The sequence below is a fragment of the Carassius carassius genome, chromosome 43 (genome assembly GCF_963082965.1).
Source record: "Carassius carassius chromosome 43, fCarCar2.1, whole genome shotgun sequence".
Taxonomy (NCBI): Eukaryota; Metazoa; Chordata; class Actinopteri; order Cypriniformes; family Cyprinidae; genus Carassius; species Carassius carassius.
In genome coordinates, this window is record NC_081797.1 from 13836764 (window position 1) to 13852077 (window position 15314).

General features: G+C 33.3%; 1 protein-coding gene across 2 annotated transcripts; it reads left to right on the plus strand.

Annotated features, from left to right (window-relative positions):
* Positions 1-499: 499 nt before the first annotated feature.
* Positions 500-15293, plus strand: washc4 (WASH complex subunit 4). Of its 2 annotated transcripts, none has more exons than XM_059536250.1 (33): positions 500-657; positions 1790-1929; positions 2016-2069; positions 2196-2261; positions 2765-2810; positions 3084-3151; positions 3363-3445; positions 3533-3575; positions 3661-3764; positions 3900-4020; positions 4885-5008; positions 5104-5231; positions 5317-5477; positions 5608-5734; positions 6206-6331; positions 7581-7688; positions 7767-7913; positions 8396-8475; positions 8589-8694; positions 8781-8897; positions 8977-9145; positions 9387-9541; positions 9615-9689; positions 9778-9882; positions 11209-11343; positions 11420-11528; positions 11787-11853; positions 12030-12116; positions 14085-14232; positions 14317-14413; positions 14496-14692; positions 14769-14865; positions 14949-15293. In XM_059536250.1, the coding sequence occupies exons 1-33, from the start codon at positions 597-599 to the stop codon at positions 15017-15019; spliced, it is 3522 nt and encodes a 1173-aa protein (XP_059392233.1). In that variant the 5' UTR covers positions 500-596; the 3' UTR covers positions 15020-15293. The 2 variants fall into 2 exon arrangements, with proteins under 2 accessions (XP_059392233.1, XP_059392234.1); XM_059536251.1 differs by having other exon boundaries at positions 14952-15293.
* Positions 15294-15314: the final 21 nt, after the last annotated feature.

Genomic DNA, 15314 nt, shown 5'->3' on the forward strand with positions numbered 1-15314 from the left:
GTGCCAAAAAGATTCCCCAGAGCCGTCAGATATGGGATGAAGAAGCTATTAGGATCTCTGCCGCACTTCCACAAGCAGGGATCCATCACATCAGCGATGCCCAGCAGAAAAAAAACACCTGAATGAAAGGGGATTCAGAATAAAATACCACACCTCTCCTTAAAGAGACACAAAAATGAAAATTCTGTCATTAATTACTCATCCTCATGTCGTCCCAAACCCGTAAGACCTCCGTTCGTCTTGCGAACACAAATGTAATATATATATATATATATATATATATATATATATATATATATATATATATATATATATATATATATATATATATATATATATATATATAACTAACAACATGAAGTATATATATAACTAACAACATGAAGTGCAGATGTTGAACTAAATAGACATCCGGGCATTTTCGAACTGCTTTCATTTTGAAATTCGTCCAGTAGCGTAACCGGAAGTTCGCTTTCCTGTGCACATCATGTGATTCCCAGCACAGCAGCCCCTCCCCTCACTGTGCAGTAACTCCCAAACAGACCGATCTAATGGCAGCTCTCTGAAAACCCCTGTCTGTGTCGTTTTGTATCACGATGGCTGTGGATTCATTATCTCCGGATTGGGAGTTTGATCGCTTTGATGACGGGTCACAAAGTAAGTAACGCGTCTAAACCGGCATGTTACTGGTGATTTGTTGTGTAAAAGATGCATCAATCCTGCAGTTAGCCGAGTGATGTTAGCCAGCTGTCAGATGACCAGGGAAAGTGCCCAAGTTCAATCACGATGATCAGATTAGTGTGTGTGGTCTTTATTGATTTCACAAAAACTTGTGATAAGGAAGTCGTTCACTTTCATTTTTAAAGGGTTTCCACATTATTGCATTGCATTTAGACAATAGCTGTGCTGTGATTTCGACTATACTTGCATGAAAAATTAGAGAAGCAGCATAATGTGTTTTAACTGAAAGCGCTGCTCCTCTCAGCCGCTCGTGAAACAGAACAGACGCAGATAGGTGTGTGTATATTAGTTCTGTCAAACCATTAATCTCATGCATAATTAAAGTTTTTGTTTACATAATATATGTGTGTCTACTCTGTTTATTTATTATGTATATACATATAAATACACACACATACAGAATTTTTTTTAAATATATATTCTATATATATATATATATATATATATATATATATATATATATATATACATATACATATATACATATACATATATATATATACATATATATATATATATACATATACATATATATACATATACATATATATATATACATATACATATATATATATACATATACATATATATATATACATATACATATATATATATATATATATATATATATATACATATATATATATATATATATATATATTCATATATATGTATACATATACATTTATTTACATTTATATATATATATATATATATATATAAACATCACATTTTTTCCATAAATATATACATAAATGTGTTTATTTATATGTATATACAAAATAAATATACACAGTACACAGACATATATTATGTAAACAAAAACTTTTATTGCTTATGCGATCAATCACGATGAATCGTTTGACAGCACTTATATATATATACACACACACACATACACATGCATACATAGGGCATCAAAATGATTAATTAAAAATAGTTGTTATTATTATTTGTCTCACACAAATCAGGAAGGAAGTAATTTGAAGATCTTTTATGTCTAGTTTTGTAAATGTTGATCTTTTGCATTTGGTTCTTTCCTGTGCAGAAATTCACACAGAAGTGCAGGTTAAAAACTATGAGAAGTTCTTAGAGGAATATACCGCTCAGCTCCAGGGAATTGAAGAAGCACTGGACGACTCTGTTGGAGATGTATGGGACTTCACTCTGGACCCTATCGCTTTGAAGGTGTTGTGTCATGACTTACAGCTTCATAACAGTGTTTTTATGAATTGCTTTTATGCCATATAACTCCGCTTGCTCTGTCACTCCAGCTCCTGCCGTATGAACAGTCCTCACTGCTGGAGCTCATCAAGACTGATAATAAGGTATGAGTATAAGACGTTGAACTGTTTGCTGTTTTAGCTGCTGCAGTTTCCATGGGATGCAAATTCTGAATGAGAACTAGTACATTATGAGTTTACCTGTTGCTTTTCTCTCTTTTTCTTCTCAAGGTGCTTAATAAAGTTATCACAGTGTATGCAGCTCTTTGCTGTGAAGTTAAAAAGCTGAAATATGAGGTAAGTGAAAATGTATGACAAGACGATTATAATGTTCTCGGGTTCAAATAAATGCTGTTCTATTAAACTTTCTGTTTATAAAAGAATCCTGAAAAAATGTATTCCGGTTTACAAACAATTATTAAGCAGCAACTATTTTCAATATTAATTACAATAATAATAATAATAATAATAAGAAATGTTTCTTAAGCATCAAATCAGCATATTAGAATGATTTCTGAAGGATCATGTGACACTGAAGACTAAAGTAAACAAAGCTTTGCATCACAGGAATAAATTATGTTTTCAAATATTAAAATAGAAAAAATGTTATTTTAAATATTAATGATATTTTACAATATTTCAGATTAAATAAATGCAGATTTGGTGTGCAAAAGTCTCTTACTTAATTCAAAAACATAATCAAAAAAACCATACTGACCCCAAACCATTGAGTGCATGTTTATAAAGTCAATTAATTTGAATTAAACTGAGCAAAATTGTTTTGTGCTTTCTACTTTTAGGCTGAAACCAAGTTCTACAATGGCTTGTTGTATTACGGTGAAGGAGGTAAAAACTACTGTTTTGGTTTTTGCCGTTACAGTTACAGCCCGTCTACACAAGAACTTATTAAATTCAACATGATTCCCATTTTATTTCTATAATTGTATATCTGAGTGGATATTAAACACCAACCTTCCGCAATAGAATGTTGTTGTTTTTTTGTTTGGAATTGCATGCATCTATTAAACTTAAGCATTCAACTTTAGTTTAATTTAACCTGTAGCTTTTAACAATAATAATAAAAAAAAGGTATTGCATTGAATTTGTTTTTCTTTGCAGTGTCAGACACTAGTGTGGTGGAGGGAGAGTCTCAGATTCAGATGGGCCGCTTCATTTCCTTCTTACAGGTTTGATATAATGATCTTTTTGAATGGTTACTGAATATATACATATATATATATATATATATATATATATATATATATATATATATATATATATATATATATATATATATATATATATATATATATATATATATATATATATATATATATATATATATATATATATATATATATATTTCTGAATATTGTTTTATTTGGTTGTATGTTACAGGAGCTGTCTTGCTTTGTGTCGCGCTGCTTTGAAGTGGTAGTCAACATGGTTCACCAGCTGGCTGCTTTGTACATCAGCAACAAGTGAGAAATTGAAAATATTCTCATGTTATATATAGATGGTTATTTGACAGCAGTGTTGCTCATTTATTAAATTTTTGTATGTCTCAGGAGTGCGACAAAAATTATTGAGTCCACAGGTGTACACTTCCAGGTAATTTTCATTTTCCCTGTCCTCTTCATATGGTTCTTTCCTGCATCTGTCTTGTATTGACGGGTTCTCTTTGTTCTACAATCAGACAGTGTACGAGCATCTGGGAGAACTTCTGGTGGTCCTCATCACCCTTGATGAGATCATGGAGAACCATGCCACACTGAAAGATCACTGGAGGATGTACAAAAGGTGAAGTGGGACCGTTTAGATGCTCTGTAAAATGTAACGTTGGAATTAAAGACAAAATGAAGGCCTTTAAAGTATGAAATGAGTTAAATTATGGTTCTTGATTTCTTACCACAAATTCTTTGTTGTTGTTTGAAGGTTACTGAAATCTGTCCATCATAACCCAGCTAAGTTTGCCATTCCAGAGGAGAAACTAAAACCCTTTGAGAAGCTTTTACTGAAGCTAGAGGGGCAGCTGTTGGACAGCATGATTTTTCAGGTCTGAAGTGTTAACAATCATCCTCATTTTCTGTTTTTGTATTTTAAAACCATGAGAAACCTAGCTCTGTGGGCATCGAAAAGAGTTAAGGTCAGGTCAACTTTATGGTAATGAGCTATTATGTGATTCAGTCCTCGTTTCAGAGGATTCAAGAGAACGCAGTCTTGTAAACTTCGGTTCTGAACACAGTAGTACCCAAGCATTTTCACAGTAGAACACTAGTTTTTCAGCGCAAATGCAAGTCATTTGCTCAAAACAACACCGATTTGACCAATTGCATTAAGGCTACACTTCAACCAGGGCTGTGTTTCCCAAAAGCATCATAAGCCTAAGTTGATTGTAGCTTCATTGGTGGCAATAGGTCTACGATGCACTTAGGCTTACAATCCTTTTGGGAAACACAGCCCTGGACAGTTTAATACACAGAAATTAAAGGGTTAGCTCTCCCAAAAATGAAAATTCTGTCATTAATTACTCACCCTCATGTCGTCCCAAACGCGTAAGACTTTTGTTTATCTTCCAAACACAAATTTAAGATCTTTTTGATGAAATCCGAGAGCTTTCGGACTCATAGATCCATAGACAGCAACACAACTGACACGTTCAAGGCCCAGAAAGATAGTAAAGACATCATTAAAATAGTCCATGTGACATCAGTAATACAACCTTCATTTTGTTATGCCACGAGGATAATTTTTGTGTGCAAAGAAAACATTGTTATTATGCAGAATTCTTCAGCGCATGTTGTTGTTAGGAGAAAATGTTTCTTTTCTACTGAAGGTTCACTGCATTATTGATCACTTAAGTATTTCACTTAACAGAATTTAAATATATATATAACTAAAGTTTTTCTTTTTCATGCAGGCTTGTGTGGAGCAGAGGTTTGATGACCCAGGAGAAGGTGTATCGGTTTCTAAAAACAGTGCCTTTGCAGAGGAATTTGCGTATAATATCAGAACCATATTTGCCAACGTTGAATCGAAGATTGGTTTGTATTTGTAATTAACCGAAATGAATTCCAAATGCCATTAACGAGACATCTCAGCTGTTGACGACAACCGTTATGATCCATTTGACTTGCAGGAGAGCCGTCAGAGATTGATCAGCGGGATAAATATACAGGCGTATGTGGCCTCTTTGTGCTCCACTTCCATATCTTCAGGGCTGTCGACAAGAAGATCTACAAATCTCTGCTGGATGTGTGTAAAAAGGTGAGTACACTTACTAGTGGGAACGGGCAGAATATATAGATCTGCTCTTGCAGTCATTATGAAATTTCCTTTCTCTCTCCTCCAGGTCCCTGCAGTGACATTAGCAGCTAATATAATCTGGTTCCCAGACACATTTCTGTTAAGCAAAGTCCCTGCGGCAGCTAAACTGATGGACAAGAAGAGCATCCAGAGCCTCCGCAGCAGCAGAGATGCATTCCTGCTGCAAAAAGCGCAGACACTAATGAAGTAAGACATACACGCTTCTGATAAGTTTCATAAATCAGTTATAATTAAGCCTAGTAAAGTTTAATGGTCATTATATTTGACATCATTATGAATATGCCATGTAGGGTTCCATGTATGTGTTTCTATGCAGGGACATGCAGTCCTACTATATATTTGTCACCTCCTGGATGATGAAGATGGAGTCTATATTATCAAAAGAACCGAAACCAGACAAACTGTCTGAGGATTTGAGCAACAGGTGTAATATCTTTGTGCAGGTAGACACCGGCGTTTTCTTCTTCTTGGTTATTTTTGAGATTAAAGTGTTCTTTATAGAGCTGAAAATTCATTATCTGTGACCCTGGACCACAAAACTAGTCCTAAGTGTTTTTCAAAACTGAGATGTATACATCATCAGAAAGCTGATTAAATAATGATTCAATATTTGGTCTGATTGAAAATCTGGAATCTGAGGGTGCAAAAAAATCAAAATATTGCAAAAATGCCCTTTGAAGTTGTCCAAATGAATTCTTAGCGATGCATATTACTAATCAAAAATGAAGTTTTGATATATTTACGATAGGAAATGTACAAAATTTCTCCATTGAACCTGATCTTTACTTAATATCCTAATGATTTTTGGCATAAAAGAAGAATCTATAATTTTGACCCATACAAAGTGTGTTTGACTATTGCTACAAATATACTGATTGTGACTGCTTCATAATCAGATGTTTGTGTTTCTGTAGGGAGTCCTGTATGCTTACAGCATCAGCACCATCATCAAGACTACTATGAACATGTACATGTCCATGCAGCGGCCCATGACCAAGACCTCAGTGAAAGCCCTGTGCCGATTGGTGGAGTTGTTAAAAGTGGGTCGATGAGTCATATTATTATATTCAACAGAAAAATACTTCAGTATTTATACACACATTTGCACTAATTTTATAGCTCTAGAGTGCTCACTACAAATCTAGTATGTGATAATGTGCACAAAAATATAAGCACTAAAAATGTAGTACATAATTTTAGACATTAATGGTTGTGTTCACTACATATCTAGAATATTGATTGTAGTGTGCACAAAAATGTTGACACTGGTAATAGTGTGCACTATACTGTATATCTAGTACTAGTACTGGGTATTGTGGAGAATAGTTAAGACACTAGTAGTAGTGTGCACTACACTTTTAGTTCTTTCATTGTAGTGCTCACAATTTAAACACTAATGTGTGCACTACAAATTTAGTACATTAATCATAGTGTGCTGTGCACTATAATTTGGTCACTAATAATGATGTGCTACATATAGTATGTTCACTACATATAATATATTTGGTTTAATCTGCACAAAAATATTTAAAACATTAATAGTAATCAGTAATATCAGTGTGCTATATACATTTAGTATATTTTAGTTGCACAGTTATTAGACATTAAATATAATAATAGTCTGCACCATTTTAGATTTAGTGCATTAGTTCTAGTTCCCACAGTTTAAACAGTTCAAATAGTGTTCATTACAAATCTAGTTCATTACTTGTAGTGTACACAATAATTTCAAAACTATTAATGTGCACTTCAAACTTAGTATATCATTTTACACATTAACAGTAATATTCACTACATTTCTAGTATGTTGGGTGTAGTGTGCGAAAAAAATGCTACACTAATTGTAGTATGCACTGCAATTTAGTGCATTGTTGTAGTTCTAATACTGTGCACTACAAATGTAGTACATTACTTGTAGAGTGCACATTAATTTGGAAACTGATAATAGTATTCACTTCTAGGATATTGGTTGTAGTGTGTTCAAAAAGGTTGACGCTAATAGTACTGTGCACTATAAATCTAGTACATTATACTATAAGTATTGCAAACTCTTGGTCATTTACATGCTGTCCTGTCCTAGGTACTGTACATTAGTTCTAGTGTACACTATGTAGTATGCACAAGTTCTAATGTGCAGTGAAGTGCAGTGCAGTTCTTGTGTTCTAGTTATTAATGCTGTGTTCACTAGTTCACTAGGCAGTGTCCACTACTTTAGTTAGTACACTAACTGTATTGTACTAGGTAGAGTGTGAAGTGTGCAGTGTTTATATCAGTGTTTGTCATTCACAGGCTGTGGAGCACACGTTCCACCGGCGCTCGCTGGTTGTAGCAGATTCTGTGTCTCACATCACGCAGCAGCTGCAGTCTCAGGCTCTGGCCTCCATCTCTACTGCTAAGGTACAGACCCACCACCGTTACCCAAACACCTCCTCCTCAGAGCAGATATTCTAATGACTGATTGTTGTCCTCCTTCAGAAACGCGTGATCTCTGATAAGAAGTACAGTGAGCAGAGGCTGGATGTGCTGTCGGCTCTGGTTCTGGCTGAGAACACTCTGAACGGGCCCAGCACCAAAGAGAGGAGACTGATCGTGTCTCTGGCTCTCAGTGTTGGCACTCAGATGGTGAGTATGGATAAACAGTGTACAGCAAATTAATGATCATTTGTATATAAAGTATTCAAATAAATGCTGTCAAGAAAGCCATTGAACAGGCTTTGAGTTTCAAGTCCGTTTGAAATTGTTGCAAATTGCCTGGGGTGTTTATTTTTTTAAATAATACAAATATTTAATTTATTTGTTTGTGTGTGTTTTTGTTTTGTCTTGTGTTTTGTGTTTTTCTTGTGTTGTTTTGTTTTCCTGTTTTTTATGTTTTATTTTTTTGTTTTTTATTCATGTTTTATTGTTTCTTTGTGCGTTTATTTTGTTGGTGTTTTTTGTTTTGTTGTTTTTGTCATTTTGTTTTATTTCTGTTTTTGTTTGTTTTGTTTGTTATGTTGTTTTTATTGTCTTTTGTTTTTGTTTTATTTCTGTTTTGATTTTGTTTTTATTGTTTTTTTTATTGTCTTTTTTTATTATATTGTTTTTTAATATTTTTTTTTGTGCAGAAAACTTTCAAGGATGAGGAGCTCTTGCCTTTACAGCTTGTGCTGAAAAAGCTAGATTTAATCAGTGAATTAAGAGAGCGGTAAGCCCTAAATTAGTTCAAATAGTTACGATTAGCAACAGCAGATTTTGATTCTGTTCCGTGACTTCTCTGGCTTTGTTGTAATTGCATGATGGGATATCCTCTCTCCTCAGAGTCAAAGTGCAATGCGACTGCAGTTTCCTGTACTGGCATCGTACAGTTTTTCCTATCTACCTGGATGACGTGTACGAAAACGCTGTGGATGCGGCCAGAATTCATGTAAAACTCTTAACACTGTCTATTCTTAAAATGCATTTAACATTTTTGTTAAACATGTTATTTAAACATGCATATATTTTCTCTAGTACATGTTCAGTGCGCTCAGAGACTGTGTGCCCACCATGTTGCATGCCAAACACATGGAGTCCTGTGATGAACTGCTGGAGTGTTATGACACTGAGATCATGGAAATCCTCAATGAGGTAAGGCAGAGTGCAGACTGCATATCTTTTTGAAGTAATTTAGCATTTTAGTTCATTTGCATGTTTTTCTGATTGTTAGCACTTGCTAGACAAGCTGTGTAAGGAGATCGAGAAGGACCTGCGCTTGTCTGTGCACACACACCTCAAACTGGACGATCGAAACCCTTTCAAAGTGGGCATGAAGGATATGGCTCATTTTTTCTCTCTCAAACCCATTCGCTTCTTCAACCGTTTCATTGACATCAAAGGTACGGCAGATAAAAGACTGAATGCATGAGTTACACTATATATATAGAGGACATAATCAATACTTAAATGGGGACATGTTATAAATATTTGTCTTTTGTCTGTGAAGTTGAAGTAATGATTTAATTTTTAATTCAATCATGCAATGACTTTATAAATGAAAAACAACTTTCCTTGATATTTTAAGAATGCAATCTTTTGCTGAAGAGCATCATAATCTTGAGCTTTATCTTTGCCTTGCAGCTTATGTGACTCACTATCTAGACAAGACGTTTTACAACTTGACGACTGTGGCTCTTCATGACTGGGCCACGTACAGCGAGATGAGGAACCTCGCCACACAGCGCTATGGTTTGGTGATGACTGAGGCGCATCTTCCCAGCCAAACTCTGGAACAGGTGTGTAGTTCACCAGATCATCTCAGAAAAGATCTGCTGCATTCAGCCTGAGATCATTGTGTGTGTCTTCTAGGGCCTGGACGTCCTGGAGATTATGAGGAACATTCACGTCTTTGTCTCGCGCTACCTATACAACCTAAACAACCAGGCAGGTCTTGACTTCTGACGTTTTTATTGGTCCGGAAATGTAGTACTTCACTTGTGTTTGTCTAAAACATCTTCTCTACTGTGTGCAGATCTTCATTGAGAGAACCAGCAACAACAAGCACTTAAACACCATTAACATCCGCCACATTGCCAACTCCATTCGCACTCATGGAACCGGTATCATGAACACAACGGTATGTACACGTCCTGTCAGGACGGTCCCAGCTAACATTCCCATTAAAGGGACAGTTCATCCAAAATTTAACATTGTCATCATGTACTCACCCTCACGTCGTTCCAAACCTGTTTGAGTTTCTTAATTATGTTGAACACAAAAGAAGATATTTGAAGAATGTCGGTAATCGAACGGTTATTAGTCCCTATTGACTTCCATAGTATTTCTTTCCCTACTGTGAAAGTCAATGGGGACCAAAAACGGTTTGGTTCTTCAGAATATCTTCTTTTGTGTTCAACGTAAGAGAAACTCAAACAGGTTTGCAACGACATGAGGTTGAGTAAATGATGAGACAATGTTTGGGTAACTGTCCCTTTAACTTATGACGTTATATTTGAATGTTGTCTCTTGATTATATGAACATTGGATTAAAATTTAAGGGAACATTTGATTTTAATGATGATAAATGTAATAATGCTAATTAAAAAATAATAAATAATTAGTAGTAATAATTATAATAATAAAATAAAACAACAGTGACAACAATATTAAATGAACACAACAAAAACGACAATAAACGGTTATTATTATTGCTGTTATTATTATTATTATTATTCATAAAGGATTATTATAAATTAATAAGTGTAACTAATAATAATAATTATAAAATAGTTAATAAAACAAAAATCATGATAATTAAAACACACCAGTAGTATTAATAATAAAAACATTTATATTCTCTGACATTCAAAACATCCAGTTTTTAAGTGTTAAAAGATGTTGTTGTTGTTGTTGTTTGAACATTGACCATAATAATAACAACAACAATAACAATAAACAATTAGTAATTATAAAACATTAGTAATAATAGTATTAGTAGTAATAGTAAAATGTGTGGTTGTAAAACAGTAATAGTATAGTAGTTAAAACAAATAATTACGATCAAATATTCCACCACTACTACTAATAATAATACATCTCTGAACTTTCAAAATGTCCAGTTTTTTTATTTATTTTTATTTGTCTTGTTATGTGAAAATTGGGAAGGGGCATAAAGGGAACCTTCCATTTTATCATTGAGTAAAAATTATGAGAATGTTACTTTTTAATGTTCTCTGAAACTATTAAATACTTTTACAGCCAAAACGTTTCAAAACGTTTTCATTCCATGAATGATGTATAATGTTTTCGTTTGAAGTTTTGAGACTGTTACTAAAGACTAGGAAACTTTGAACGAATGTTATCGTTACTGGAAGAATGTTTGTTCAGAAGTTTCCCAGAGTGTTCCCTGTTCGCTGCATCTGAATTATGAGACCAGTAACATCTGGTCATCTGGTCTCTGCAGGTGAACTTCACGTATCAGTTCCTCCGAAAGAAGTTCTACATCTTCAGTCAGTTCATGTATGACGAGCACATCAAATCCAGACTCATCAAAGACATCCGCTTCTTCAGGGAAACCAAGGATCAGACCGACCAAAAGGTGCGCTGCTCTCCATTCGCACGTCGTTATGTCAGGAAGCAGTGTCATGTTATGACGAGGTGATCTTCTTTTGTAGTACCCCTTTGAGCGAGCAGAGAAGTTCAACCGTGGCATCAGGAAGTTGGGTCTTACTCCAGATGGTCAGAGCTACCTGGATCAGTTCAGACAGCTCATCAGTCAGATCGGTAAAGTTGGTCTGTAGGTTTTTAGATGCATCTGGGAACTCTTTCCTTTTGTAATGTTCTCAGCTTCATAATTTGCATGCTGGGATGCTTAAGGCTGTATGATTTGCCCGGTGTAAACATGACACAGAAATGCGAAGGTTTTCACAACAAAGCAGCAGATTTAAAGTTGACAAAAGTATATATAGTTGTATTTTAAGAATTTAATTCATAAATGTTAACATTATTGGTTTTCCTTTTCATTCTTGTTCTTTCTTGCAGGCAATGCAATGGGTTATGTGCGCATGATTCGGTCCGGAGGGCTGCACTGCTGCAGCAGCGCTATCAGGTATCATACAAAGACATTCAGATCGTGGTAATACTGGATCAATAATAACCGTCTTCTCACACAACTCTTAGAGCTTAATGAGACGCATATGGTATGCACTTTATAAAAATTGTCCTACAGAAGTCGTCCGATCAACCAAGACGTTAGCAAGCTACTCACATTCAAACATGTTCCAGGTTTGTTCCTGATCTGGAGGACATCGTTAACTTTGAGGAGCTTGTTAAAGAGGAAGGCCTTTCTGAAGAGACGCAGAAATCCGCCAGGTACTGTACTTAATAATGTCAGTCAGTCAGCGTCTTTGCTGTCAGCCAGGGAGTTCATAATAATAGTAATAATAATAATAATAATGTGAATAAATAAAATAACAATAATAAATACTGCAAATACTAAAACAACAACAATAACAATATAATGTGAATAAATAAAAAAAACAATAATACTGAATATACTAAAACAACAACAATAAAAATATAATAATGTAAATAAAAAAACAATAATAAATACTGCAAATACTAAAACAATAATAATATAATAATGTGAATAAAAAAAAAAAACAATAATACTGCAAATACTAAAGCAACAACAATAACAATATAATATGAATAAATAAAAAAACTAATAAATACTGCAAATACTAAAACAACAACAATAATAATATAATAATGTGAATAAATAAAAACAATAATAAATACTGCAAATACTAAAACAACAACAATAACAATATAATGTGAATAAATAAATAAAAATAAGAATAAATACTGCAAATACTAAAACAACAACAATAACAATATAATGTGAATAAATAAATAAAAATAAGAATAAATACTGCAAATACTAAAACAACAACAACAATATAATGTGAATAAATAAATAAAAATAAGAATAAATACTGCAAATACTAAAACAACAACAACAATATAATGTGAATAAATAAATAAAAATAATAATAAATACTGCAAATACTAAAACAACAACAACAATATAATGTGAATAAATAAATAAAAATAATAATAAATACTGCAAATACTAAAACAACAACAATATAATGTGAATAAATAAATAAAAATAATAATAAATACTGCAAATACTAAAACAACAACAATATAATGTGAATAAATAAAAAAACAATAATAAATACTGCAAATACTAAAACAACAACAACAATCATAATAATGTGAATAAAAAAAACAATAATACTGCAAATACTAAAACAACAACAATAACAATATAATGTGAATAAATAAAAAAAACAATAATAAATACTGCAAATACTAAAACAACAACAATAACAATATAATGATGTGAATAAAAAAACAATAATAATGCAAATACTAAAACAACAACAATAAAAATATAATAATGTGAATAAAAAAAACAATAATAAATACTGCAAACACTAAAACAACAACAATAATAATATAATGTGAATAAATAAAAAAACAATAATAAATACTGCAAATACTAAAACAACAATATTAATATAATGTGACTAAATAAAACAACAATAAATACTGCAAATACTAAATAATAATAATAATATAGTAATGAGAATAAATAAAACAAGTACCTCAAATACTAAAACAACAACAATCATAATAATGTGAATAAATAAAACAACAATAATAAATACTGCAAATACTAAAACAACAATAATACGAACACATTGTTAATAATAACAAAAATAATAATAATTATTAAAACATACCAAAAATAACAATGAACAATTAGTAATTATTAGATTCATTATTTATCAGTTATATTAATAAGAGAGCAAACAAACATTTATAGTAATAGTAATATTAATCCATAAATGTAAAAAAATAAATACAACAAAAATTGATGATGAGGATTCTTATATCTATAACAATAATAATTTATATTATAAATGATTATAAAATAATTAATTCTAAAATATAATAAGTTATTGTTGCTGTTGATAAAAACATAAAAAAAATAGCAATAAACAATTAGAAATTATTAAAGTTTAGTATTTATTGGTTATTAATAAATGAATAAAACATTAATAGTAATAGTAGTAGTAATGATAATACATGTTAAATAATAAATACAACAAAAATTATGATACATTAATAATAATTTGTATTGTTATAATAACATAAATATCAATAACCATAATTTGTTTTATAATTAGAATAATTATGAATATATAATATTATAATTATAATAATAATATAGTTCTAAAACAAATAGTAATAATTTTTTTGTTTTAGCCAACTGGACTGTGTGCTTAGTGACCTGACCAGTAACTCGGCTGAAGGAACGGAGTACTTCAAGATGCTGGTGGGCGTTTTCGCACCAGAGTTTCGCACCGTCAAGAACATGCACTTGAGGAACTTCTACATGATAGTTCCTCCTCTGGTGGGTCTTCAGATCTCAGATGTGGAAATCTCTCGCTTATTGCGGCATCTCTTGCATAACGTTCATCTTTCTTCTCCCTCACAGACGGTAAATTTCGTGGAACATTCCATCAGCTGCAAAGAAAAACTAAACAAGAAGAACAAAGTGGGAGCTGCGTTTACAGACGATGGTTTTGCCATGGGTACATGTTTCATACAGTTATAAAGGTGATGTACGGTCTTTCCATGGGCTACATATTCAAGGACCTTATGTGTGTTTTCCAGGAGTCGCCTACATCCTGAAGCTTCTGGACCAGTATCAGGAGTTTGACTCTCTCCACTGGTTCCAGGCTGTGAGGGAGAAGTACATGAAGGAAATGAACGCGGTGGTGAAGGAGCAGAACGTTCAGTCCACCAGCCAAGACGAGAAGCTCATGCAGACCATGAACCTGACCCAGAAGAGACTGGACGTCTATCTGCAGGTATGGGAGCATCTTTGTGATCTTCAACAGTGATGGCCAATGGCTTTGTTTAATTACATCTTCTCTCCATTTGTAGGAGTTCGAGCTGCTCTATTTCTCTCTGAGCAGCGCTCGGATCTTCTTCAGAGCTGATAAAACGGCAGCCGAGGAGACCCAGGAGAAGAAAGACAGAGGTTGGTTGATGGATCCATGATCTCTAGAATATTTTATAGTGACTTTTCAGCGCCACAAACACTCATTTAATCTCGCCTTTCAGAAGAAGTTGCCAAAACTGGTCCAGGTTCCTCAACGATCGAGGGTTCTCCTGGGGAAAGCAGTGCCAAGTGAAACTACAAAGGATCTTGAATGATATAAATCACTTGAACAGCATGGCCTCGCTCCAGATGAGGTTATAAACATTGACCCTCCAGACACCATACTTGTTTTGGAGTCTGTAGAGATGCTCTGCCACCTGCACTCATTCAACTAAAACTGAGTGTGGATTTGGACCAACGCTTTGGTTTTAGATCATGATTGTTTTATGTATCGTCAACGATGTTCAACAACTGCCTTGTCAAGCATTATGCGTTCATGTAAATTCAAGATATGTGATTGGTAGATGGTGTCTATAGTTTTTTTTTTT